A 27,625-nucleotide genomic window follows, 5' to 3' on the forward strand; every position below is an offset into this window, starting at 1 on the left:
GGTGACGTCACCAGTGTCACAGGCAAAGTGGTGCGGAAAACGCTTTCGCCTCTGCGCACTTTAGACAGTTTCGAACGCGCTGCATATATATTCTTGTCACGCCTGCGTCTCGTCGTCTCCGCGTACGCTTCGTGTTATGCACGTAAACATTTCATGCTTTTCTACTCTCGGTTACGGCAGAGGCAGAGATTTTTTTTTTGCCGCTATCGATCGTATTACCACTGAGATCCGACGGCGATTTAAACAGCCTGGCATGGAGCGGCTGATTAGCCTCGAGCGCATTTTATCTGACTCTGCTGAAGGTCGAAACTTCGCGTAAAACGACCTAAATGAGCTTTTAGGAGCACACGCTGCAGATTTTGACATCAGCAGGCTTTCAGCGTAACTCGTGCTTCTCCCAACGCTCCTGCGTGACGAGGGTCCGGTCGCAAGTGAACGCATTTTACAAATTCTGGAGGGGAAGCCTGCAGACATGCGTAATATGATGGGCCAGGTTGCTTGGCATCTGCAACTCGTGTTTTCTGTGCCTGCGTCAGCTCCGTCAGGAGAGCGATCTTTCAGTGGTCTGAGGAGAGTAAAAATATTTCTGCGCAATTGAATGACGCAGAGGAGGCTGACACACCTTCTCCTCCTCCACGTGCACAAGAAGAGAGTTGCGGACTTGCATTGGGATGCCGTTATGAAAGAGTTCGAATCTTGAAGGGCAGAATGAACAGCAACATTCGTCCTTCTCTGAAAACCTCTCCTGCCCGAAGTCCTCTTGTCATGCAAGCCTTGAAGCTCGTCAGTCTGCGATACTACAGCTTTGTATCTAGTGGCTACTTTCGTGTCTACTTGCATGAATATATCAGTTCACATTTGTTTCAGTGCGAGCACGAATTCAGAAATATTAAAAATTTTTTTCGGAGCTTTCGAATCCATTTACTTCCTTGCGCGGTCTGCGCAGGTTTCAGTGATTATGAAATTTCCAACGATTTTTAAAGTGTATATACCAATGTAGAATAAGCGAGGATGCAATTATGTAAAATTGAAACGGCTACAATGAATTAAAACCGTAATAATTAATAAGAATAAGAAGTTTGCAGGTGTGAAGTGGATGCAGCTAGCACAGGACCAGGTTAATTGGAGGAATATGGGAGCGGCCTTTCCCTGCAGTGGTTCTAGTCCGGCTGGTGATGATGATGATGAAGCAAAGACAATACTTGCCCACCACTCTCAAAAACGTTCCGGAGTCCCTGAAAGAAACGGTTGTTTTTCACAATGCTGAAACGGAAGCTTCTAAAGTGTAGTATTTTAAGCGTTAACAATTTTTTTGGACGAGTATTTGCTTTGAAGAGAGTGACTGTTTCATGCAAAAAAAGTTATTTTCCACGGCTAGCTATATTTGGCGGCATGAAGAGAAAGCCCTCTCTCGTCATGGGCAAAATCGTTGTTCGTTTACGGCAGTCTGCTATTCTGCTCAGTTATCGCAATGTGCAGTAAGCATATTTCATTACCGGACATAATGATTGTAAAACAACGCTTCCTAGCAGCATATAATGTGCAAGAATTTGTACTTCTGCTGTCGTGCCTATGTTTTTTGGGCCAAGCCAAGTACAATACGCTGTCTTGCCAGCATTCGGTGGATGAAGTTCCTCTTATGAAATTCGCATAGAAGGGTGGCGCGAGCTTTCCCTCTAGGTAATATTTAGATACTCTATGGGCGACGGGACAGAGGGGCAGACGAGGAAGAACAAAACCAGGAGACGGTCTACTGCGCGGCTGTGCCTGTGACGTGCGGCGTCTTTGCGAGCGCGCAGACTCCATGTGTTTTGCGTCTTTTTTCTTTCTTTTTCTTTCTTTTTATTTGTTGCTTAGACATTTGCCTAAAAGGGGGCTGAGGCTAAAGGCACAATGTTGCCTGACAGGGCCTCAGCCCCCTACTACATGACAAACAAACATAAAAATTACAAAAGTCCGGCGGGCCGGTACAAAATAGCATTGTTGATATGGAAGAAAAAAACAAAACCAAAGAAAAGTAGGCACAAAAGTAAGCGTTATACAGAGGAAAATACATACGGAAGAACATACACAGGAAAATACATACATACTCAGCAAAAAAAAAGACAAAAGTTCTTGACAAATATTTGCATCATAAATGTACGATAAGTATATAAATAAGAAACAAAGACCAAGACATACATGAAACACTACATCAAATAACAAAGTTCTACTTACGGCTTATTCTAGCCTACTGAAAAACAAGGCATTATGGACATATAAGCACAAACAAGAGTACATAGATGCGAACACTGAATCAGTGACTGAAAAAAAAAATTGGACAACATGCTTGCATGAGAAATTTTAGCGATTGCTATAGGTGACATCGCTACAAAGAAGAGCTCCTTTAAATTCATTTTTGAAAGTGGAGAAGGATTTACTGTAATTAATATTTATATCTCTTCTATTGAGAATTCTGATAACTTGAAAAGACAGTGCTTGACGACCATAATTTGTCCTTATCCTCGGTATCTCTATTTTCGGGTCTCTGATAGCGTACAAGTTCACTCTGTCGGTGGATGTGACGTACAAACGATTTTTATGTATCCATTGTAGCAACTTAAAGTAGTATACCTTATCTGCCTTCAGCATATTGTACTTTAAAAAAAGTGGATGCGTTCTTAGTTCCCTTTTCTCGCCATGATAATTTCCGCATATGCGTAACACGTTCTTCTGTAAAGTAACTTTTTGTAATTAGAATCAGTTGTCGTACCCCAGACTAAAATACCATAACTTATTCTAGAATAGAATAGAGAATAATATAGTGTCTGCTTCATCCAGGATGAAATCAAGTGCTGGATTCTGTAAAGACAACCAATGACCCGTGATAAATCGGACTTAAGGCAACTAACATGGGCGTTCCAGGAGAGATCACTGCTGAACCATACACCCAAGAATTTTTGCTCAATGACCTCCTCCAACAGGCTACCTTCATATCTGATGCTGATAGGGTTCTGGTCCCTAAAGCGTGTGCGTTTAAAAATTACGTATTTAGATTTTGTTGTATTTAGAGTAATGCGATTGGCTTGTAGCCACCTGGAAAGTTTTAATAAGTAATCATTGACAGATTTTTCAAGGCATGTTTTTGTTGCTCCTGTAAAAAATATCTTCGTGTCGTCAGCATACGATTAACAGGGGGGATCCTGGTATCATAGTTATAACATTCACATATATAAGAAAAAGTGAAGGCCCCAAAATTTATCCTTGAGGGACGCCGTGTTGTATCTTCATTTTACTCGAAGTGCGATCGTTTATGACTACATACTGTGACCTGTCTTTCAGGTACGTTTGCAACAGCCACAGTGCAACGCCCCGAATCCCGCAGATCTCTAACTTTTTTATGAATATGTCATGTTGCACAGTATCGAACGCTTTCCGAAGATGTATAAATAGACCAAGGGTTAAGAGTTTCTTCTCTATGTTTTCAATAATTTTGTCTTTTATATGTATAAGAGCTTGTTCCGTAGACTTATTTGTTTGAAAACCATACTGTGCATCAGAACTGAGCGGTTTCTGACGACGGCAAGGTGAGAAGTGTTTTCTTGTCTAAATGTTAGCCAGCACCGTGAAGTTTTCCCTCTCTTGTTTACTTTGTTGCGGTCCATTTCAAACAGTTTAGGCTGAGCACGCCGGCCGGTACCTTGAATTACACAGTTCGTCAAGAGGCGCGCACGCTTCGTGACCTGCTGGCTGTTCTGGCGCGGTTCGTGGCACTCCAGCTGTTTCCGATAGTGACAAGGTGAGAAACGTTTAGTTTTCGCCGAACTGCGCTGCATTACAATCAGCTTCGCTGAGCATGCCGGCCGGCGCAATTATGACGCAGCTGTGAAAGGCACGCCTACCTGCTGACGCCATGGCGCGAGCACGCCGGTCGGCGCGCAGATTGCGAAGGGCACTTTGCCAAGCGGTTAGTTGAGTATGGTCACGCGTCCATTTCTGCGGGGACACGAAGTTTGTTATGGCCCCCAACAATAAACAACTTTTTTCGAGTGATATTTGTTCACGATCGGGCGAAAGATGGGGTCAACTTGAAAAAAATGGGCGAACGACTCGAAAACCAGTATTCTCGCGTTGTTAACATGGAAGTGCAATTTTCGAGACTGTCGGGAAAGAAGGTACCGCGCGAAAACTTCAAACACAAGAAACTTGTGCGTCGAAGACATCATCTGTTCTAGTGAAAACGCGCATTGCACCCTCGTAGTTACAATACGGCAGTGGGCAAGACGCAGGTTCTATCCCTCACGTTGCAGTCGATTTTAAATCTAGGCTAAATTATAGATGCCCGTGTACTTTGCGATGTGCGTGAAGTTAAAAAAACCCAGGTGGTCGAAAATTTCGTAGCCCTTCACTACGGCGTTCCTCATAGCTTAGACGCTTTGGGATGTTAAAGATTCATAAACCTAAACCTTAGTGCTCCTAACACAGTGTTAGCGAATGGTTCATGAGCCCGTGTTGTAGCCGTTACGGTGCCAAACAGTTGTCGAAGAACGCTCTGTTGGCCGTGGAATGGAACGTATAGCTTTTAGGGGGCAGAGATTAAAGGGACACTGAGGAGAAATTGAAGTTGGCTTGTATCGACAGAATACCAGCTCCTGATTACAGAAACGCCACTCATACTGACAACAAAGCTCTTGTAACGTAGAAAAGAGCAAGAACCAAAATACAGGTATCGCCGCCACAGGCCAAACTCGCAAGTACAAGCGTGATGAGATCATAGAACAAAACAGTGTTGCTAGAACGAATGGTTCTAGCAACACCAGGAACCGAGAAACCATGCATCACTGAGGCGCAGCCAATGCATGCGCAATTCTCCTTGACGTCGCCAGATGGCGCCACGTGCCCGGCTGCTACTCGCGCTCCTGAAGCATCGGGACAAATCAGCGCCTGTTTTCCGGCGGTAGGCGGGCTCCCGGTATTCCGCTAGCGGTAACAAGGTACACGGTATGCTAAAGGTGTCTATTTGCGAGAACTTCGTTGACGACTTCGAGAACGAGATCCATCGTAACGCTGGCAAAACGCCAGTGCAAACGTAATCGAAGCGACTGTAGCGACGGCCGCAATAGCGGATAGATGCCTTCAACGTGAGGCCAGCGGTAGCTTTCTTTTCGGCTGCTGCTAGGCCGCACTGCTGGCAGCCAGAAATCACGGAGTCTGCGTTACGTCATGTGCACGTCATGTTTCACGTCTCTTAGTCCTCTGTCGTCATAGACGAATCCCAAGTTTGAATCAGAGCGGCGGGAAAAACTTTTTCAACTTCGAATCCAAATTTCTTAGAAATAAATGCATCTTTCGCTGCCGGCCAAGTGGCAACAAAGCCATGACATGCCGAACTATCGGATTTTACTATAAAAAAATATTAATAGTGCTCTCCTCAGTGTCCCTTTAACACTGAGCAGAAGTCTGCGTAGGGGTCGCGTGTCGAGCAAAGTTTGTGACCAAGTACATGTGTAAGCTAGAGGTGCAATGGTTCAAGGTGCTTTGAGGACGTTTATTTTGTGAAGAGGAAGATGAGCAGCGGCGGCAGCCGCACCGCCAGCGCACAGCGCGAGATCGCTGGGTTGACGACCGAAGCTCGGAACGGCATTTTGGCTAGCTGTCCTTCCTGCTACAATTTATTTATTTTTGCTTTAATTAGCTAACATTGGCGGGCGCAACTAGAAAATACGATTGATATACTGGCTTCAACGTATGCTAGCTATCAGAGCTATTACAAAAACGTCGTCGAGAAATCAGATCCACATTCATTTACATAATCAGCCTTGCTACTGCAGAATCCCGGTGTATTCATGCCTGTGCATACTTTTCTATATACCCCGATATCGAGCGCGACAAACGAGCAACGCTTAGCATCGATAACATACGCAGAGCGAATCCGAGAGACTCCACCTACTAGCGCCATCTGTCGCCGCGACACGGAAAGAGCGCCGGCGGCGAACAGAACCAGGACGGTGCGCCGGCCGCAGTGTCATCACCTAAACTATTCTTACACCGTGCGCTCGGCTCACGGTGGAAGAATATAGTAGGTGTCTGAACGACAGCGCCTTTCCAGCAGGCGATGTTGTCGACCGTCGGCTCGTGTTTGCTGGGAGCGTCGTGAGATGGCGCTAGCAGATTAGGGGGTCAGCGGGCGTGTGGGCGGCGTGTGTGCCGGCGACTGCATTTGGAGGAGAGGTAGTGATCGCTGCGCTTGTTTTTGTGCCACGTGTCTTTTTTTGGCTATTATATTTTCCGTCATACACTCCTGTGTATTGTGTGATGGGTAAAAGATGTTTCATTCCTCCCTGTTGATGACAAGCGTAGCATATTTGTCTTTTCGGATGCTGCGCATCTTATGAAGTGTGTGCTCAACCGTTTGCATTCCCAAAAGGTTCTAAAGTTTCCTGGTGGACGTGTCCAATGGGCACACTATGATAAGCTTTTTGGTCAAGACCAAAAGCAGCCTGGACACTTCCGTGTTTGCCACAAGCTCACATATGCCCATATTAATCCGTCGAACACGGAGAAGATGCGCGTAGAACTCGCTACCCAGCTGTTCAGTCAAAGTGTGGCCAGCGGTCTGAGTTTTACTCGCAAAGGAAAACAGTGGGACTGGAGAATGTTAAAGGCACGGCAGAATTCACCTTGAAATTTAACGATCTGTTTGGAGCACTCAATCGCAATCATCCCAAAGAAGGCATCAGTGCAGGCAGCAAAGATCTCAGAGTTCTCGCCTCCTTCGTGTACTGGCTCAACAAGTAGGAGGGGGAAGTGGTGGCCGGAAGGATATCTCGCGATCATTTTGTGACAGAGCAGACTGTAGCAGGCTTGCGTGTCACAGTTTTGTCAGCATTAGAGCTGACAAGATTGCTCAAACAGTGTGGCTTCAAGTACGTACTGACTGGAAAATTTAACCAGGATGTATTAGAGCGTTTTTTGGGACAATCCGCCATGCAGGCGGTCAGAATGACCATCCCTCCTTACCCACATTTCTTCAGCTATATAACATGCATTCAGTGTATTGCCTGATCAAGCCACCAAAGCTTGGGAACTGCGAGGTAGAGCAAGCTCGGGAAACACATATGCTTACGTTGGCTGATCTAAAGCTTGCGTTCCAAATGGACGGAAAACAAGAGACTCGTCTTCAGCAGCTAAAATGCAAACTGGATGGATTAGTTGCCGCGGAGGTTGAGTGCGATGAAGCGTTTGGTGAGGTATGTGCAGAGCCAGAGGCTGCTGACTGCACTGTGTATTACCTGGCTGGGTTTATGTGCAGCAAAATGTTGAAGGGCTCAACCTTCCCCGCATGCCGACAGAGCCTCGTTGAAAACTATATTTCCCTGAGAGGTACTCATACCAGAGTTCAGCGCACACCCCCGCACGTGATCATCCGTGTTTGATTGTGCGTTGTGGTTTTGATGTGATGTAATTTCTTTTTATTTAGTATACCTTGGCATCCTTAACTACCTGTCCATCCACACACAGCTTGTAGTCAGTGTCATCAGTTTGTCCGTCGGAAATGCGCATGACCGATTCTGACAAGTGCCGAGAGCCTCAGTAACTTTTCGCAAATAAGACGTGCGTGTCGAGTGAAGCCTGAAACATCATTTAACGTTACACACTTCTGATGCGATAGCATTTAGGTTGTGGCCTCACAAAAAAATTTTGCTGTGGTTCAACTACCGGTGAACCTGGTTACAGAGCGAAAGCTGTGGCGCATCGGGCAACTGTACGCGGCTTGGCGTCTGTAACGTTGAGTGCGTTCCGGACACTGGATAGGCAGCGCGCCCACCCTGCCCCTCTGGCAGGTGACAGTTAATGGCTGACCGTGTGATTTTGCCCGACCAGTGAACGCTGCGGCCTATTGCTGCAGTGCCGCATGTCTGCTACAACATTGTCAGCGCTAACGCATGCAGCTTACATCTCTCTCTTACTACCCCACGTAATATAAAATAATTGTTTTTTGGGAAAGTAAATGGCGCAGTATTTCACATCTCGGTGGATACGTGAACCGCGCCGTAAGGGAAGGGATAAAAGAGGGACTGACAGAAAAAAGGAAGGAAGAGGTGCCGTAGTGGAGGGCTCCGGAATAATTTCGACCACCTGGTGATCTTTAATGTACTCTGACATTGCACAGCACACGGGCGCCTTCTGCGTTTCGCCTCCATCGAAGCGCTGCCGCCGCAGTCGGGTTCGAACCCGGGTACACCGACTCAGTAGCCGAGCGCCCCAACCACTGAGCCACCGTGGCAGGCCCACCCCCGTACCTCAAAGCGCGATTCAGGCGTCCACTGACCCAGGGAGCCAGTTATGCGCACCTTTCCTTCAAATCATCGCAGTTTAATACGTTGCTAAACGCCACTGAACGAAATGAACGCCGACGGCCTATGGCTTCAGTGCCGCGTTTCTGCCACAACGTTGTCATTGCCGAGCCGTGCAGCGCACATCTGTCACTACCGCCACGCAGCTTAACGCACGACTGAGGTGTCCACTGTTCCGGGAGGGGGGGGGGGAGTTATGCGCCTTTCCTTTGCTTTCGAAGCTCCGGCTCTTGATCGGTTTCGTAGCTTAAAGCGCGAGTAAGGTGTCCACTGTCCCAGGGGACAGTTATGCACCTTTCCTTTCCTTTGATTTATCTGTTTGGGCGCAACTCTGGAGCAACCGAAGGTTGCTCAAGGCCAAAGCGACGTGGTCTGTGTAACTTGCGGAACATGCCGTAGGAAAACTTTCGCTTTAAAACCCACCTTTGCTTTATCTGAAGGTCAAATGAAGGTGAAATCCGCAAGCACGGTGACCTTGGCTTTACTAAGCGCAGTGAAACTTTCGCTTCAAAACTTCCGGCTTCTCGGTCACAAAATTCTCCGATTGGTCGAGAGAAGTCACGTGACTTTGCGACGTCATGACAACCTGGCCACCATGGCACGTGGCAACCTGCCTATGGTGTTGTGAGCTACCTCACCCCTCCCCTCCGTTTTCCCTTGGTAAGTGGAAATTCATTTAAATAAACTCAGTGCAGTTGCCACCTGCCCACCGTGGCGCTGTGCATGAGCCCCACGAGAGCTCGGGATGAGCGACCTGAGTCTCCGAAGCCGCACCGATGGTCGAGTTTGAATTAAGCAGCCGCCTGCTGGGCGGTGGAGCATCGCTTAACATCTGCACCGCTGGGTCAGTAGTGGTATAAGGATTCCCCGCGAATTAGAAACACGATCGAGAGAGTCGTGACGTCATCAACGCCATGGACCAATCATAGGGCACCGCGAAATTTGAAAATCTGAGGAGCCGTATGTTTGAAAGTGGTCCCGCCCGAGAAAATGAATTAAGGGTCCACTCCGTGGTTTCTTTCGAAGATTTTGGATTAACATAATCACATCGCATTCTGTAGAGCGGACGTGCTTCAGTGCAAAATACAGTTTTTAAAAATACCAAGTAGAAGTATTTAAAGAAGCTGAAACCAGGAAGCCAAAGCCGAAACTCGGTGTCCGCAAACGATGACGTTACGACAGACCGTCCTATTATTTCACGGACCCTGTCGCAAAACCTATTGTGTGCGCGTTGATTGCCCAAACTGGCGATCGTACGGGAAAGCTTTGTTCATTATTTGTCTGAAATAACGAAAAGCCAGCTCAAAATTGTGCCCCAGTAAAACCCATATTCTTAACCAAAAAAGCCTGTTGCTGAAAATTTTTTATTGTCTTTCTTGAAACGCAGGGTATATATCGCAAAGATGTACACTACGGTCCATTGTTAAAGGGAACAGGCGATCGCGTGCCCTCGCGCTTCACGAAGCCCTGCCGCCTAGATGCGGCGAGAATAAGCGGCATAAGGCGCATGCGCGGAATGACCAGCCACTATGCTTACTGCGCATGCATCTTGTGCCGACAATTCCCACAAGTTCTCGGAGGCAGCGCTTCGCGAAGTGCGGAGGTCGCGCGATCGCCTGTTCCCTTTAACAGTGGACCGTACTGTACATATACACCTTTGCTTTCTAGCTTCTGTTTTTGTTTTTCGCTCTCCATTAAGAATGACATTGTCCTTGCGTCGTCGAGTCAGTTTCTAAAGCACACTCTAAAATTAGGATACGGCGTGCACCGCGAACGGCTTTGAAGGTATTAAAGACACTGAAGCAAATATATTATTACGACAAAAAAAATGCCAACACGGAGCGCGTGGCTCGCGGCACAATTAGCATGACGAAATTAGAAGGCGCCGACCAAAAGAAAAGATGAGATGACGTTTCGGCTCCCCGACGGGAGCCTTGTTCACAATGAGGCAGAACTTAGCTGCGTTGTCCATTTTATACACGGCGCAAGAGCGAACCCAGGCACCTGGCGTAGATTGGGGGCAAGTTCTCGTCATTCCGATTAAGCGTATGCGCTGTCGTCTGAATAATCAGCGATTCCAGATAGAGGCGCGATATCTTGTCCTTTTCTTTTTCGATCACACGTGCCTCTGCCCAGTCTATGTTGCGTTTGGCGGATACTGAGTGCTCGGCAAGCGCATTTTGATCTGCGCGTCGGTTTTTGACGTCATTCGTGTGGTCACGCAGTCTCCGCTCAAAGTCACCCGACTCGCCAATGTACAGCCTTTGTCAGAAGTTTAGAGCCCAGGGGGTTTGCTTCTGGGCCTCACTGTTTTGCTCGTAATGCTCGCTCAGCGTCCCAAATCATCTGATGGTAAGAAGATTTTTCGTCCTCCTCCCTCCGATGCGTAGGACTTCCATGAGTCCTACAGGAGCGCCACAACAGTGTTCAGAAGCAAACCCCCTGGGCTCTAAACTTTTGACAAAGGCTGTACACAGACGGGCAGTCCGCACATGGGATCGAATAAATAACACCTGGGAACTTTTCCTTCTTCAGTTTATCTTTGACGTGCACAAGCTGACTCCTCAGCTTTCGAGCGGGTGCATGCGCGGTCTTCACATCGTATGACCGTAATATGCGCGCCAAAGGTTCGCTGATGTCAGGGACATAGGGAATCGCGGCTTGTTTCTGGGTTGCGGCATTTGCCTGCAGCCTGGGACGTTCCAATTGACGCTGTACAGAGTCCATGACGTGTACAGGATAGCCACAGGTGGACAAGTTTCGCCGTACACGTACATCTTCAGCAATCCGGTCTTCTCCTCTGGTACAGCCTCTGGGCACAGCCTCTAACCGCTCTAGTCCGAGATTCATAGCGCCACTCTGCCGATTAATTTCGACATCCAAAACATAATCGAAATTCAATGCGAATCATCGGCTACGGCCGCTAAGAACTGTGCGAGCAGGTGTTCGCATTGCTCTACCACCAACTACGAGGCATACAAAGAGTACAGAGTTATTTTCCAAAGCTACTTTTCCAGCGCGCTGTGCAGGAGAAGAGAGGCTGAGTGCCATGCTCTTCGCAAATAAATGCATGGAAGCAAAATACATGCTAGCGCAGCGGCGCTGAGAAACGGGGAGGACTCGGCGTAGACCTTCGTCACTGCTGTTGTGTTTGATCAGGCAACGCTCACCTCCTATGCATATTCGTTGACGCCGGCGTGGAATCTGATGCCTCCACACCGCGAATGGCTTTGGGGCCGCGGCTGCCGCGGCGCCCAGGGAAGCAGACGACGCGCCGCGCTGCGTCACAGTCGCGCATGCGCAAGGAGCAGCGAGGGTGAGATCCGAGTGGTGAAAGCCTCTCCCAGCAACGCGAAGCTTGTGATGCAGAGCTGTCGGCGCTCTGCGTTTTTTCTTCGCCCGCGCTAGCCTCTCAATTATCGGAAAAAAATCAGTTCTCGTACTATCTCCTTTTTCTTTCTGAACAAGTCTTCTTGCCCTGTCCTGTGCGTACACAGTGGATTCGCGGCCATGCTCACGATACGCAAAATATTGATGTGTTTACAATGAGACACCTTGAGAAATCAGACATCCTGCCACCTTCCCCTCTTCCCACAGATCAGTTCCTATACCATGTTTCCGGGAAGCAGGCTTGGCGTCAGCGAACACGCGCTCTAATTTCTACGTGCTCGTATCCTCTCCCCCGTAGTCTCACTCGGAATGAGAAGGTATCTGTGCGCCGCCGGATTCGGGCAGCAGCGGCTCTGACACCTTCTGTGCATCATCGGTGGCGTGACAAACGTTCAGAAGAGACTGACAAGTGTCCGCATTGGGGTTCTGTGCCAGACCAGTGTGATGAAAAAAATTGGCTGCGGTTTAGCTCTGGTTAAACCTGGAGTGACGCGATAGCTACAGCTGGCCGAGTGGAACTCACTGAGTCTAATTGCAAAGTCAGTCTTTCGCCGCTATATGTTTCGCTGGGCGTTCCTTGTTCATCTTCGTCCCTGGACTGCGTAATTTCCTTTCCTCAATTTCATTTTCTTCATTACTGCCCCTCTTTCTGTTTCTTCTTTCACCCCCACTTCCTCCACTCCCCTACAAACGGCTGACGGGTGTCCACCGAGATATGCGAGACAGTTACTGCGTAATTTCCTTTCCTCCAATACAATTTTCAGTTTCTTCATTACGGCCACCCTTTCTCTTTCTTCTTTCACTTCCACTTCCTCCGTCCCTGTAAGGTGGGGTTCGGGTGTCCACCGCGACGGTTGCTAGGCAACGGCTCAAAGGCGGTGCGACCACGGCCGTGATGCAACCACGGCGAAAGTGCGACCATGCTGAAGAGGCGAAGCGGCTGGCGTGCGTAGCTACAGTAGTGTATAGATATCGCTACAAAACACATGCTGTGGACTTGCCCGGCTACAGCTTCCGCGAGACGACGCTTTTAAAGGGAGGTAGGCCTGCGATGTGACGTTGCAGGAGACTATCGCAAGTGGACTCATGATAATCGCTTTATCGATAACTTTTGCCACTTTTTAAGCGAGGCTTGTTTACACTTCTTTCTCTCCCTTCCTCATTATGGTTAGGTTATTGGGGTTTAACGTCCCAAACCAACTCATGCTATCAGGGACGCCGTAGTGAAAGGCTCCGGAAATTTAGACCACCTGTCGTTCTTTAACGTGCACTGACATCGCACAGCACACGGGCCTCCAGAATTTCGCCTTCACCGAAATTCGGCCGCCGCGGCAAGGTCGAACCCGCCTCTTTCGGGTCAGCAGCCGAGTCCCGTAACCACTGAGCCACCGCGGCGGGGCCTTTCTCATTATGCATACTGGGAAACGTCTCGAATAAAAAAAAATCTCTGCCTCTCCCGTAACCGAGAGTAGAGTAAGCATGAAATGTTTACGGGCATAACACATTGTGTAAAATCTCTGCCTCTCCCGTTACCGAGAGTAGAGTAAGCATGAAATGCTGGGCGATGCAGAAGCGTACGTGGACACGACGAGACGCAGGCCTGACAAGAATGTATACTTGTCCACTGACCCCGGGGAACCAGTTATGCGCACTTCCTTTCCTTAAAATTATCGCAGAGCGTAAAACGTCAACCCCAACGCCAATGAACACAATGAACGCCGAGGGCCTATGTCTTCAGCGCCGCGTTTTTGGCACAAATTTGTCAATGCCTGCCGCCCACATCTCTTTCTCATCACCCCACGTACCTATAAGCGCGATTCAGGCGTCCACTGACCCAGGGAGCAAGGTATGTACTTCCTTTCCTCAAATGGCCGCCGCGGTGGCTCAGTGGTTATGGTGCTCGGCTGCTGTCCCGAATGACGCGGGTTCTCTTTCTCTAAGCGGCCTTCTCTCAAAGCCCCTAACAGATCACGTATGACAACGAAGTGTATTGTGGCATGTATTTGCTTTTTGCACGCGTTATTAGAAATCGGAAATTATAATTCCGTGCATTATAAAATGCACAGCTCGACTGATATCTTGATAAACATTGAGAAGACACTGGCAGCAGTATTTTTTGTGACTCGTTTGGAGAGCAACCGGCGCTTGTATGCCGGTCCCGTAGGAGGGCTTAGAGAGTCTCGTTAAATCTCGTTAAGTCTCGTACGGTGCCCGGATCTTCTCGTTTCAGAGCCCGGATGAGTGGAATTCAGTGCCCGGATTATGGCTCTCGGTCTCGGCGTGACGTCACCCCACTGCCGACAACGGGAGCTAAAAGCATTTCATGCTTAAAAAGAACTTCAGTTTGTAAATTGTGACGACGTATGCAGGTTGCCAATGAAGATTTCAGATTTTTGCCCGGAAGCATCATCGCTAAAATATGGAGTCAGCTAGTGACTGGCGAATCAGCACCGGCGTGCCGGTTGCAAGCTGCGTATAGGAGCGCTCGGCCACCGCGCAGGCCCAACGCACAGCCGGCCTCCCGCTTTTCATCTGGTGGGCCTAAATGGCCGGTCCAGGGTCGGTGACCGAGGTGTTGCCTGTGCTCCTGGCTCCCCATTTCGACCCGCGCTTTTGCCAAGCTCGTGAGCCGATTACATCGAAATTCTGCCACAAGCCGAGCGCGGGCCAATGGTCGGCAGTCAGCCAGTTTTGCTTGGGTTATTCTGCTTGAAGCAAAACAAACAGGAAATATCTCGATAATTAGCTGTCACCCGATGTTAACGGAATAGATGGAGCTCAAAGTGACCTTTTAGGGGCTCACGGCTATGTAATATTCAGTTCCTAATGGGGTTCCAACACGAAGCCGTGGAGCGAGGCGAAACTGGCAGCGATACCGCCGGCCCGCCCGTCTGGGCATCAGGTGATGTCGGCAGTGTTATGCACAGCGCAGGGCGGAGCGATCGACATGAGAGGCGCTCATTGGCGGTGGGTTACAGTGTGAAGCCTCCTACCAGGGTGACTTTTTCTCGCCTTGTTAAGCGCGCTTAAATTTCGTTCATGAAACTTTTTTTGGCTAGACTGTTCGGAGGATGATCTCCAAATCTGCTGCTACAACAATCCCCCTAAACTAAACATTAAAAGTGCAAACTAACGCCTTTAATTAATTGGCGCACTAACTAAAGCAGGGGTTCTCAAACTGGGTTCCGCGGAACACAGGGGTTCCGCGGGCTGTCTTTTTGTGTTCCGCGAGAACCCTCACCGTCCCTGACCCGGCAGCTGATATGAGACTGGCTCTGAGTGCTACTGAGCCACGCTTTGACTTGCTCTTAAAAGGGAAGCAGTACCACCCATCACAGATCACATAAACATTTAACCTCTGCAACTTTCCCTTTGCAAAAATGCCCTCGACAACATTGCTAGGTAAGTGAAAGCGGGGGGCGGGAAGGGGGGGTTCCCTGGAACTTATTGAAGGCTTTTGGGGTTCCACCAAGCAAAAAAGTTTGAGAACCCCTGAACTAAAGCATTCTGCTTCTTACCTGGTGCCAGCCGTTGGCCCCATTGTAGCACAGAGCTGAAAGAAATTTTGACCAAGTTTTCTGTAAAAAAAAAAAAGTCGGACCATCGAACAAAGAAAAAACAGCGGTATAATCGCATGTATATTGCATCCTTCAGGGCTACTTTCATCGTTGTCTTGCTGTATATGAACGCCCATATTAGAATTTATAGACCCTCTTTTCTGTTTTTTTTTTGTCTCGTGCAACAATCGTATGTATTACTGTTAATAAACAATTAATTCTGAAAAAAAAACGGCGATGACAGAGCGGTCTAAGGCGTCTGAAAACAAAGCTGCTCTGTTGGCGCTGGAGTCGGTTCGAATCCCGCTCGGGGAAGACTTTTACTGCGAAAGCATGTACCAGTGTCCTAGTGCGAAAATACCGACATCTGCAGCCTCGGAGATGGTTATTTCTTTTTTTAGTGAGCAGTCTTATACCCCTGTCACACGGGCATTTCGAAGGCCCTCGAGTCGATAGACTATCGACTCGAAGGCGATCGAGCGCTGCTACACGGCCAGTTTCAATGGCCATCGACTCAATAGTCTGTCGAGTCAACGGAGCAGCCCGGAACTCTATCGAGATTTCGAGGGCCTTCGAGCGCTCCCAAGGTTGCTAGCGTCGCTTCGAGCGGCGCCAACGCGCACTCTCGTGCACGGTGCGTTTGCGGTATGAGAGCGTGAAAAAACGTTCTTCTCCTAAACTTTAAAGCAGGCAGAAAAATATTAGCCTATAAAATTATTTAACAATTGTATGCTTTTGGTTTACAACGCATTAATTTCATACTCTCGCTCGCAGTAACAAGCGTGCGAGAAGCAAACACAACGAAAAGCTCAGCCATTTTGGTGTAGTCCTCAGATCACTTTTTACGCGATAGTTTTTCATACAATTTTCCTGGCTTTTTTTGTATATTTTCCGCCGATTCCACCCCACGCGTTGTTTTTTATTCTGCCTGCGGTGGTGCGAGGTCTTTTACGTCCCCCTTAATTTTTCTGTCTCAGCTTTTTTTGTCTTATTTTATTTTTTCTGAAATGACGTCGGCGCCACGGCAGTTGTGGGGAGACCGGGTAACGCTTATGTTGATAGACTTATGGGAAGATCGCCTCGCCGACTTGCGTCGTCAGAAGAGGAACGGCGGCGTGTACGAAGAAATTGCTCAACGTTTACGAGAAGCCGGCTACTATAGGACGCGTGCCCAAGTTCACAACAAGATCGAAAACTTGGGGCAAACGTACCGGTAAGTGGCTTTTCTGTGCGCGCGGATTACAAGCATGCGGTCTGTCGCGGTAAAAAGTTCGCAGCCTTGTCAGCGTTGTTTTTGAGGCGCCCTTTGTAACGCAACATTGTTTTTCACTGCGCTGCATACTCGCATCTTTCGCAGCAGCGCAGTTTGTAAACATTGCTGACTCAAGTGACTACAGTCAGTCCAGTTTTACGTAGGGCAGCACGAAATGACACATTGATCGTCAGCACTTGCCTTTATTACGCGACAGCGTATACAGCGGTGTTGGTACAGCTCGTCACAGCACTTTCCTTTATTACGTGACGGCGTATACAGCGGTATTAATATAGCGCGTTCGGTCGAAAAGCCGTCGGCGTCGTAGTAGTTCCGAGCACCGCGCGTCGGAAAAAATCGTATCATGCCACCCGTTTAGCCCAGAACGTTCCGGATGGTGTCATACGATCCAACGTTTCGTGCACCATAAACGTACTAGTTAAGTTGGAGCCTAGTTCGCGGCAGGGATTCGAACCGGTGACCTATAATCGGGCGCTGCGTATCATGCGCGGTTCGGGTGTCCAGCAAGACAAGTGAGAACGTTGCTGCATCATTTTCTTTCCTAAAAAGCGCCGCGCCGAACGAGCGATGGCGTTCAGCGGACTCCCTGGCAGCGCTGCAAGGCGCTCTGGCCTACCAGGCGAAGCTGAAGTGTCCTCCAATTTTTTTTCTTGTCTCAGTCGCCCTTGCAAAAAACTTTCAGATTGTGGCTGAGGAAGAGAACGACCGGTTCTGGAGCAGTCACATGGGAATTCTTCTGGCGCATACACCAGTTCCTTGGCACGCTGCCGGCCAATGATCCCTCCACGGCACAGGAAAGCGACATAACAGTTGAAGAGGTATGTTGTAGTATTTATAGCAGCTGTTAGTGCTGCACAGCATGCTTGGTAGTGCAAGAGCTAATCACATTAGCTCATCATTTTCTTTAATAGTGCTTTGCAAATGCTTATTTTGAAGTCAATGATGGGAATTCTCAAATGGAAATTGCAGTCAGCATCTATAAAGATTGACAGCTGCAGAAACTGCGGCACCTTAAGTGATTTTAGCCAGCATGTCTTCACAGAAAGGCTTTTATTTACAGCTTTCTGCAGGAGATTAATTGCTGCAAGTTACCGCCAGTATCACAATGGCAGTGAACCCAGCATAACAGGGTTTGCCTCAAAATCACTGTGAGAACTAACACTAAGCAGTGCTTATTTCAGCCTAGTCATGTCAGTAAGGTGAGCTGTGTGTGCTGCTTAAGAATGTAATGGATGTGTGGCCACCCAGTACCAAATGGAAACGTGAACTGTGGAGTTTTGCAAAAGGCATCTTTAGCTGCCTGTTCTGTTCTTGCCCTGCCTAACAGTATGACTGCCACGCAGATCATTCATCAGATGGAACAAGGTGAAACCGCTGAAGCCGTCACCACCACAATGGCAGTGCACGACACGCTGCCCTTCGATGACCATGACACAGGGTCACCGCAGCCGATGACACCACCAGCAGTCGGGTCACCAGCAGCCGTATCATCAGCTGCCGGGTCACCAGGAGCCCTATCACCTGCCACACCAGCCACAGCATTGGCTGCCACACCAGCCACATCGTCGGGTGTCGCAGCCGAGGCTGTGACACCAGCCACAGACCAGCCTCCCTCCAGAAAGAGGAAAAGGGGGGCAGGTGCTCTGGCTGAAATTCATGGAGGGCTCCTGCAAGAGCAGAAACTCTTGCGGGAGACCTTACAAGCAGCTCGGGCGAAGGAATTCGAGCAGAGAGAGAGGCAGATTGCTCTGCAAGAGAAGCTAATGAACGCCCTAGAAAAATTCTTCAGCAAGTAAAGCAATAAAAGCTAGTTTATTCTAATTTCTATGTGTTCATTACAATACCATGGCCTGAATGTGTGCCGTAAGAGGTCAGCAGTGCAAACATGACCAGCTCAACCCTGTGGTGTAATACTGGATCGTGTATAGACATGCTGTGCATTAAGCATTAGCTATGCAGAGCATGCTTGCATGCATACCACTCGTCTGTCATTTCTGTCCAGGATTGCTGGCGCACCTACTTTGGCATGTTGCTTCCTACAAGTTGCAATTTTTTTGCAATTCAGTTCCTACCTGTCCCTACTGAGCTGACACAAACAGCTTCCGCATTTTTATTGTACACAAAATAGTGACGCCACTGAAATGACATTAATACAGTGCAAGCTGTTTCTTTTTTCTATGCATTTGTCATTTCACCAGGGGCTCAAACATTACAGTGAAAACCTTTTGGCACTGAAATTTTCAATGCTGTCTACTGCTGGAGGCATGGAAAAAATACTGCCAAATGGAAAACCATGTTTCATACCCTATGATTTGGCTTTCAGATGTTCTGCAGTGTTTCTTAGTTCCACACGGAGGCATGTGTGTGTTTGTGTAATGAGCTCTTGATTGCTACAAAAAATGGGGTTGATAAAGTTAAATACTGTGAACCTTAAGATCAAGTACGCAGATAGCTGTCTGCGTCTAGATTATGTTGTAAATAATGACACTGATTTGAGAAGGGAACAAACGGTTCCGGAGACGTCATCTCGATGGTTCTGCCAAGGCAGACTCTTGGTGGCCCGGAAAAGGACCGTTCTTGTTGAGGCGACCGTCAATCACATCACATTCCTGGTACACTGCAGGGTGTAAGCAGCCGCACCGGCTATGGAACTCATCCATGCTTGAAGAAGTGCACAAGCGCCGTCCTCACTTCACAGCCAGTGCCTTCTTGAACATCTGTACAGTGCTGTGGCTGCTGGAGACCATCGTTGTTGCTTTCCAGCTCTGTCAGCCACTGCTGCAGGACCGCATCTCCAAACTCCTCGCACACATTGTTCAAAATGCAGCACGCACGAATAGCCAGGCGGGAATTTTCTATCGAACATTCCATGCGCTTCAAAATGAAGCGGAACCGGGCCTTCAGCCTGCCAAAGGCATTTTCGACCACTCTCCTGGCTTTGGACAGGCGGTAGTTGAAAAGCCTGTCATCACTGGTCAGGTTTCCGCGGTGGCTGAATGGCTTCATTAAGTTGGTGGAAAGCGGGAATGCCTGGTCGCACAAAATGACCGGAGGCACTGCTGTGCCACCCATGATGGCACGTGGCTGACGAAACAGTGGTTCATTCACGGCTTGTTCCAGCTTGGAGCCACTGTAAACGTGTGAATCATGGCAGCGGCCTGGCGAGCCAACTTTTATGTACACGAACCTGTACCGGTGGTCCACAAGGGCAAGCAGGATGATGCTGTACCTGCAAATAAAATATGCGGTTAACATGACTGACACATTGCACATGATGATAGTGATTTGAGCATAACATTACAATGCATACAATATGCCCCTGCTTGCTCTCGGGAGACACATCTGCATGTTTTGAGGGGACAACATTACAATGCATACAATATGCCTGTGCTTGCTCTCGGGAGAATCATCTGCATGCTATGAGGGGACAACACACTGCCTGACACTAGCGGTGAAAAGGCGTGTTTCGCTCGCAAAGTCAAATTGACACTCACGCCGGTAGGCACTTGCAATTGCGCCTGTTTCGTTTGTTATTTGGTCCCTTTGTGTTTTTTAGTTTCGCATAAGACTCCGATATAGTCAACCAACTCGTCCCTATGTTAGCATTGTTGCTTACCATCCTTTGTAGTTCCTGTAGTCCGCGGCGTTTTCCTTGGGAGGTGACACGGGAAAGTGGCACCCGTCCAACGCTCCGACCGCTTGCGGAAACTGGCACGCTGCGTTGAACTCCTTGATGTGTTCAGGCATGGTGTCCAGCGTCGGCATCTTCACCCAGTCACCTTCCATTAGGTGGACAACGGCCTCGCAAAGCTCGCGGTACGCCTGGTTCACTGTCGAGCGTCCGACGGCGAACAACTCTGTGATGCTGCGTTCTTCGCTTGAAGAGCACAACCGGTACAGCCCGATGGCGACTCGCTTGTCGACAGGGATAGCTTCCCTCATGTTGGTGTATTGCCGCTCGAGCAGCGGTCGCACAGTGTCGACAATGTAGCGGAAGGTAGCAGGCGAAACACGAAACGCGCACTTAAAGTACCTTTCGCTAAGCTGCGGCAGCGTCTCCTCAAACCACTTCGTGTTCCGGTCAAAACACCACCTTTCGCGGTTCACGGTCCTGCCGCATGCGAATATGGACGCGTTCAGTGCACTGACGTAAACAAGCTCTTCTTCGATCCGATCTGCCTCGGCTTTCGACGCCTCGATGTCAGCGTCAAGCTGAGCGATGGCAGCCAGAAGCACCATGACCTCCGTCTGTGCATCCCGAGTGTGTCGCGCTTCGTCACCCATGGCGGTGAAAGGGCACCAACACGCAGGATTCGAGAGATTGGAACCTCCGTAAGCGAGAGCACGAAAAAGCACGACCTATGCACGAAGCAGTAGGAAGCAAAGAGACCACGGAAACGCCACCGGTGTCAGTGTTTCCAGAGCGTTACAAAACTTCGACAGCAAATTGTACAAACAAAAATGTCTTACAAGAAAACGTAATAAGCCTTTAATAATAGCTACAAGCTTTCTACGACTCCAAAAAAAGTTCATTATTACATTATAATTTCGGTTTATAAAAACATTTTTCTTATTTGCGCAAAATCAAAAGTAGCGACTGTGGCGCCACACATCCTTGGCGTAAGACGCGAGAACCATTTCAATGGCCATTGAGATTTGCCGTGTAGCAGCGCCACAACTCCCTCGAGTTCGATGGCGATCGAAAATCTCGAAGGCCCTCGACTCGAGGGCCTTCGAAATGCCCGTGTGGCAGGGGTATTATTCGTGTAGCCTCGGAGGGTAATACCTCCATCGTCCAGATAGCACCACCGACCTGCCGCCTCCCCACCACACCCCCTTAGCTTCCCTCCAACCCATCGCCCCTCTCGGTCCACCTTCCCACCCCACCCATCTTCAACCTCGAGAGGCGCCATGCAACTACTCTACCCTCCAGAAGCGGCGCCCACCACGAGCCCCTCTATACTTCCACCGTACACAAAGCCTCCTGCCACTATACATGCCCACGCGGCAGCGAAACGAAAAAGCGAAGGTGAATCGAATTCCAAGACGGAGTTCCTCCAGCACGACCCACCAGCAACCTACCCAACCCCTTACCTGAGGGGCTTTCACCCACCCACCGCTACCCACCGCCCCTCTCGACCAACCTCTCCACCCCACTTCCATCCTCCAAAACAGAGTTGCACGTAAGCGCTATAAGGAAATGAAAACTTCCAACCAATTACGTTTTCTTGTAATTTTGTAATTAACCTATTACTTTTTTTGAGCGGTAATATTTCGGGTAATTCAATTACTTTTTTCTGTAGCTGATTATTGGTAATCAGTTACTTGTTTCAAAAACAAGCTGTACACAACGGTACAACTTTGAGAACGTCAATCTGAGGGCAAACATCACAACCGGCTGTGGAGAATCATCGCGCGCGATAGTGTCCGGACTACAACTGGGTCACTACCATTTTCTACGGCAGTTCTCGGCCCGATAAATATCAGTTCACCGCTCTGCTCTTCGATCCTCTTCACCGCTCTAAGACGGCGCCTCAACTTGCCTCCCACTACACCCAACGCGAAGGCTTACACACAAAGCACGGAGCAACAACGAAGCGTGGCGCTTCACAGAGGACCTAAAGACACTACCATCGAAGCAATGCACAACTACGAGCTGGTGCGCAACGTGTTCATACGCTGTAATACCGGCACCCTTCCCTCCAGCGCATGCACTGAGAGAGCCTTTAGTGTAGGTATTGATCGCTGCACGATGAAATGTGTGAAAATTAGCGACGACAACTGCGAAATAGAACTCGACTTAAAAATTAACAATGTAAGCAAGCTGCAGTATATATTTCATTGCAGTCTGAGTAAATTTGTGTTCTGTTAATAACAGTTGGAAGGAAAATAACGCAATGGTACCGCATTTACTCGATTCTAACGCGCCGTAGATTGTAACGCGCACTCGTTTTTCACGGACAGAGATAATAAGTGCATTCTCTTTAAAACGTGCTCCAGATTAATGCTTCTCGTACAAAGAACAAACGGCGCGTGATGAGCGCGCTATTTCGGCGCGCTAAGAATACCGTGATTGGAAGCGAGAAAAACGCGCAGAGGCGCCAATCAGTGTCCTAAACACGCGTGTTTGGGGAGGAGATTATGGCTTTCTCTTCTGCTGCCCTGTGCGGGGATCGCTGCTCAGAGCCAGGGGAGGGGGGGAGGGTGTTGTGAGTCCGAGGGTTGGGGGAGGGTGGTCCGAGAACGGAGGCGCAGCACGTGCACACCAGGCAAGCCGCACGGGAGCTAGGCAGGGAGATCTTGTGTGGAGAGGGCGAGAATTCCAACAGAATGACCAACAGTCCAACAGAATGACCAACAGTCCAACAGAATGACCAACAGAAGTAACGAAGTGCCGAGGGGGCTGGACCACTCGATGACAGGCAGCGACCATCCGACGTGCATGGGAGGGTCCGTCCCTCGCATTCCCTCGCTCAATATCTCCAGAACCTGTCGGCGTTCTTCGGCCAGCTCAACTGCCTCAGAGGTAGCTGCTCTCCATCTTGCTGCGGATCCGATTGGACAGCTCCACCCTCAGTGTTCTGTCTCCATCCTGTTTGACTCCAAGGCAGCTCTCATGAGCCTACAATGGCCAGAACATACCTCCCCAGCCGCAGCTCTCCTTGAAGCCCGCCTCGTGGCTTTAATGGATACCGGGCTGGACACTGCCCTCCAGTGGCTTCCTTCCCACTCCGGAATTCTGGGCAATGAAGTGGTCGATGCTCTGCCTAAGTCGGCTCATTCATCCTCCCCTGAAGTGTCATCAACAGTCAGAGTTCTTTACTACCCTAAACGACATTTTCGTAACAATGTACTCTCTTAACATCCTGACTCCAGAGTCTCTGCAGTTCTTCCCTTCAAGTGCCTCCCAGCCAAACTTACCAGGCGGGAACGCTCTCTTTTACTTCGGCTGTGGTTTGGCTGCACCTGGACAAGGTCTCGAAAATTCAGTCGCCGCTTAGTGCCAGAACCTCACTGTTCAAATTGCGGTGAATCAGAGGTCTCCTCCTCTTTGCCTGCCCTGCATGTGACGAACAACGAAAAATATTAATACATAGCTATCGACAACAGTGGTTTGCCTGCAGAAAATGGGAATCACCTTCTCTTCCACAAGCGGCACATGCTCCGAGCCTGCCAACCACTCCTCACTTTCCTAGACGATACAGGTCTCTCCCCGGTCTTATCACCTTTTCATCACTTTCGATCGCATTTTTTTAAACACACATATACCGCTCTTCATAGACCCGCTGACAATTCACTGTTTTCCTACTGCATTCCGAGTAGTACCTATCCTTATTCTGTCACTTTGCAGTATGACAGTGCTTCGTGACTCCTCCGAATCATAGTAAAATGACAGTGTGTCTCTGTGTTGTATATATACATTCACCACTGTGCAATGTGCAGTGTATGTCGTACATACGCTCTCTTCATCACACTCTAGTGTGACAGCAATTTGTGAAGCACTTCAGTGCAATTTCTCAGTGTGCTTGCTTGCTGTAGACCCTTCCTTTCAACACAGCGCACTCTGACAATTCATAGTGAAAATTCCTTTTTTGCCGCAGTGCAATGACTTTGTATGTGCCTGTAGTAAATCATTTTGTCTTCTCTGTGCATTGGGACTGTGCGCGGTGCCTTTTTTTACTGCGTCACAGTACAGTGACTGTGTTTGTGCATGTTGTGCGTTCATTTCTTCCCTCACTATGCAGTATGTCACGGCATAGTGCACAGTGACTTTCTTTTGCGCCAGAGCAATAATGACATTTTTTGTAGTGCCTCAGTCCATTGACATTGTATGTGCGTGTCGTACATGCGTCCCTTTCATTTCTGTCCATTTCGACACTCAATAGTGACACTCTTTATCGTCTGACACCGCAATGACTATGTTTGTGCCTGCTTTTTACAATCAATACTGACATTCTTAACAGTGTCACAGCGCAATGACTGCATTTGTGCGAGTTGAGTCACAAACGCATGTTCTTGAAGAGTGTGTTGTTATTTAAAATCTTCCCTGTAACACCCTGTGTGTGCACACACACACACACACACACACACACACACACACACAGACACACACACACACACACACACACACACACACACACACACACACACACACACACACACACACACACACACACACACACACACACACCCGTCGCGGTGGCTCAGTGGTTACGGCGCTCGGGTACTAACGGCGTCCCTCATGCCCGAGTCGCTTTGGGACGTTAAACCCCCATAAACCACACACTCACACTCACACGCACACTATTAAGATCGACGTCAACAAGTCTCGCGGGGTGGCCGCCAGTACGCCTGCTTCTACTGTGTATGGCTGCGAGCAACTTGAGTGTGATTACCTTCGGGCCTGCCGCCATGGACCGCACGCACGGAGAGGACCCAGGTGACAGCTGGCTTCAATTACAGAGTTTGCCCGGTTGGAGTGCAGGACCAGAACCACACCCCCTTTCCGAAGTGCCTGCACGTGTAGAACGCCGCCGCCGCCTCGGGGAGACGAACGTTATCTTCCCCATTTGCCGTGGCCATGCCAGGGAACAAAGGGCCTCGTTTCCTGTGGCTCTGTGGCGTGCCAAGCACTGCGACAAGCCAGCGGGCATCCTCTCCGACCCTCGCGAACTTCTCCAGGCACGGGGAACCACTTTCGGCCTTTTCGTGACCTCGCGTCCGGCCTCGAGTGGCGGGTGACATTTGATGATCAACAGATGTCGGTGACCCGCAGAAACCTTCGGCTGGCCTGGGGCCATCACCTACCACAGTCGACGCTACCTCAACGACGACCTTCTTTCCCTCAGACTCAACATGTGACGGGGGCGTGGCTCTAAGTTCAGTGGTGTGTTTGTGCACACAAGTTTGTGTTGTTTGTGGTCTGGGCCCCTCCCACCCCTGCGTGGGCGTCCTCAACCTAGGGAATTTGGGGAACGAGAAGGCTATAAATGTCGAGAACGAGCCCGACTTGAGCCTCGCTAGAGCCCCATTTTGAGCTCACTTCGCCTCATTTTGAGCCTCACTTAGCCTCATTTGGAACCTCACTTCAGTCTCTTATGCTTGCAAAAAGATGTAAATGAACCCTCTTGTAATCTTCCTCCCATCACTTAACTGACTTGGCGGCACTCCTGTCCTGGTGGTGGTGGGAACGGCTGTCGAAGCTTGACCGCGGTCCCGTCAAGCAGCGAGCAGCAGCAGCGAGCTGGCAACGACCCCGAGCCGACCCATCTTCGCCAACAGCTGGTGGCAGAGCCAACAACAAACACACACACACACACACACACACACACACACACACACACACACACACACACACACACACACACACACACACACACACACACACACACACACACACACCCGTCGCGGTGGCTCAGTGGTTACGGCGCTCGGGTACTAACGGCGTCCCTCATACCCGAGTCGCTTTGGGACGTTAAACCCCCATAAACCACACACACACACACACACACACACCCGTCGCGGTGGCTCAGTGGTTACGGCGCTCGGGTACTAACGGCGTCCCTCATACCCGAGTCGCTTTGGGACGTTAAACCCCCATAAACCACACACACACACACACACACACACACACACACACACACACACACACACACACACACACACACACACACACACACACACACACACACACACACACACACACACACACACACACACACACACACACCCGTCGCGGAGGCTCAGTGGTTACGGCGCTCGGGTGCTGACGGCGTCCCTCATAGCCGAGTCGCTTTAGGACGCTAAACCCCCATTAACCATAAACACACACACACATACACGCACGCACACACGAACACACACGCACACACACACGTGTGTGTTTGTGCGTATGTGTGGAGCACTACGTGACTGGGGATGTCAGCGTCACGTTAAGGAGAAACTGCAGCAATAAATGTGAACATACGTCCGAAAATTGTATCGGCAGTCGGTTTATCTGGCTCAATACGAATATGTATTCCTAGGATTTTTTTTCTTTACCACAGCCGAGATTCAGACTCATGTTTTGAATCACAACAGGAATTTCAACACGAGTTCAACAAGAAAGCAATGCAGAAATTCTGTTGATAAGGCTCAACTCTAGCAAGGTGGCCATTTTTCCGTTGAGTTTCAACTCGGCTTCAATAATTCACCGACACTAGGCCATCCTAGTCCCAACACAATTTCAACCCGGCATGTTGAGTCTGCGCATCAGAACTCCTACACTGTCTCCAGAAGCATTTTTGTAAGGGGACCAAGCATAGGCTGTGTCGAAGACACATGTATCTGCGATACAATCTTTCGATAGATTTTGTGTATCGGAATTGAGCAACGCTTCCGAAAAATAAAAGCACCGGAGTATTGGCACCGAAAATACATTTTTAGTGTAGCGTGTATTTTTAAACGATACTCGATGCCCAAAAAAAGCGACAGAGACATCTAGGGCTGCTTTCGTGTGGGAATGCGAAACCATTACTCTCCGTGGGTGCATTGTTTACCCTCGATGTTTGCACATGCTTTACAGTTGTTTTCTGCGAATTTCCCTCAAGGCTCAGTAATAGGTCCGCTTTTATTTTAATATATATTAATGACATAGCACTAAATATTAATTCGGCTGTTCGCCTTTTTGCACCGATCATGCCTGCAAAGTTAACCCTATCTTCGCTCGGTCGGAAAAGTACAAGAATTGGCCTTTCACCTTGTCTATAAAAGAATGGAATGAGTTGCCCTCCGGTATTGCTACTATAACCCAGCTTTCCTCATTGCAGTCCGAACTGCTAACTTATTTGAATCCCAGCTCGTTCAGTAACAAGATTTGCTTTCTATATCACTTACTCGCAAACCAGTATGTTCTCTTTCTTTGCTGTTTGTGCATTTTTTCTAACAGTGTTTCAGTTGTTCTGTAGTTTCTCAACTTGCCGTATTAACCTCCTGAAATGGTGTTTCATCTTTGAAAAATTGTGCTCTGACTTATGCCCCCCCCCCCACATCCTTATGTAATGCCCCAGTGGGCCCTTAGGGCATTTGAA

General features: G+C 49.0%; 2 protein-coding genes across 2 annotated transcripts; one reads left to right on the plus strand and one right to left on the minus strand.

The window, feature by feature from the left end:
* Positions 1-16,290: 16,290 nt before the first annotated feature.
* Positions 16,291-18,378, plus strand: LOC149357283 (uncharacterized). The gene is made up of 3 exons (XM_089576559.1): positions 16,291-16,496; positions 17,239-17,374; positions 17,900-18,378. Exons 1-3 carry the CDS (start codon positions 16,291-16,293, stop codon positions 18,350-18,352), a joined length of 795 nt encoding a protein of 264 aa, XP_089432685.1. The 3' UTR covers positions 18,353-18,378.
* Positions 18,379-19,208: 830 nt separating this feature from the next.
* Positions 19,209-20,498, minus strand: LOC149357284 (uncharacterized). Its single transcript, XM_089576560.1, has 2 exons — positions 20,173-20,498; positions 19,209-19,785 (listed from the first exon to the last, which is right to left on the minus strand). Exons 1-2 carry the CDS (start codon positions 20,496-20,498, stop codon positions 19,209-19,211), a joined length of 903 nt encoding a protein of 300 aa, XP_089432686.1.
* Positions 20,499-27,625: the final 7,127 nt, after the last annotated feature.

This window comes from Amblyomma mixtum, chromosome 3 (genome assembly GCF_055824585.1).
Source record: "Amblyomma mixtum isolate Tamu chromosome 3, ASM5582458v1, whole genome shotgun sequence".
Taxonomy (NCBI): domain Eukaryota; kingdom Metazoa; phylum Arthropoda; class Arachnida; order Ixodida; family Ixodidae; genus Amblyomma; species Amblyomma mixtum.

Coding starts and splice junctions, on each gene's coding strand:
- LOC149357284 (XM_089576560.1), bottom strand. CDS start 20,498: ATGAGGGAAGCTATCCCTGTCGACAAGCGAGTCGCCATCGGGCTGTAC. Junction 19,786..20,172: donor TACAGGAACTACAAAGGATG/GTAAGCAACAAT, acceptor TTTTATTTGCAG/GTACAGCATCATCCTGCTTG.
- LOC149357283 (XM_089576559.1), top strand. CDS start 16,291: ATGACGTCGGCGCCACGGCAGTTGTGGGGAGACCGGGTAACGCTTATG. Junction 16,497..17,238: donor AACTTGGGGCAAACGTACCG/GTAAGTGGCTTT, acceptor AAAAACTTTCAG/ATTGTGGCTGAGGAAGAGAA. Junction 17,375..17,899: donor GCGACATAACAGTTGAAGAG/GTATGTTGTAGT, acceptor ACTGCCACGCAG/ATCATTCATCAGATGGAACA.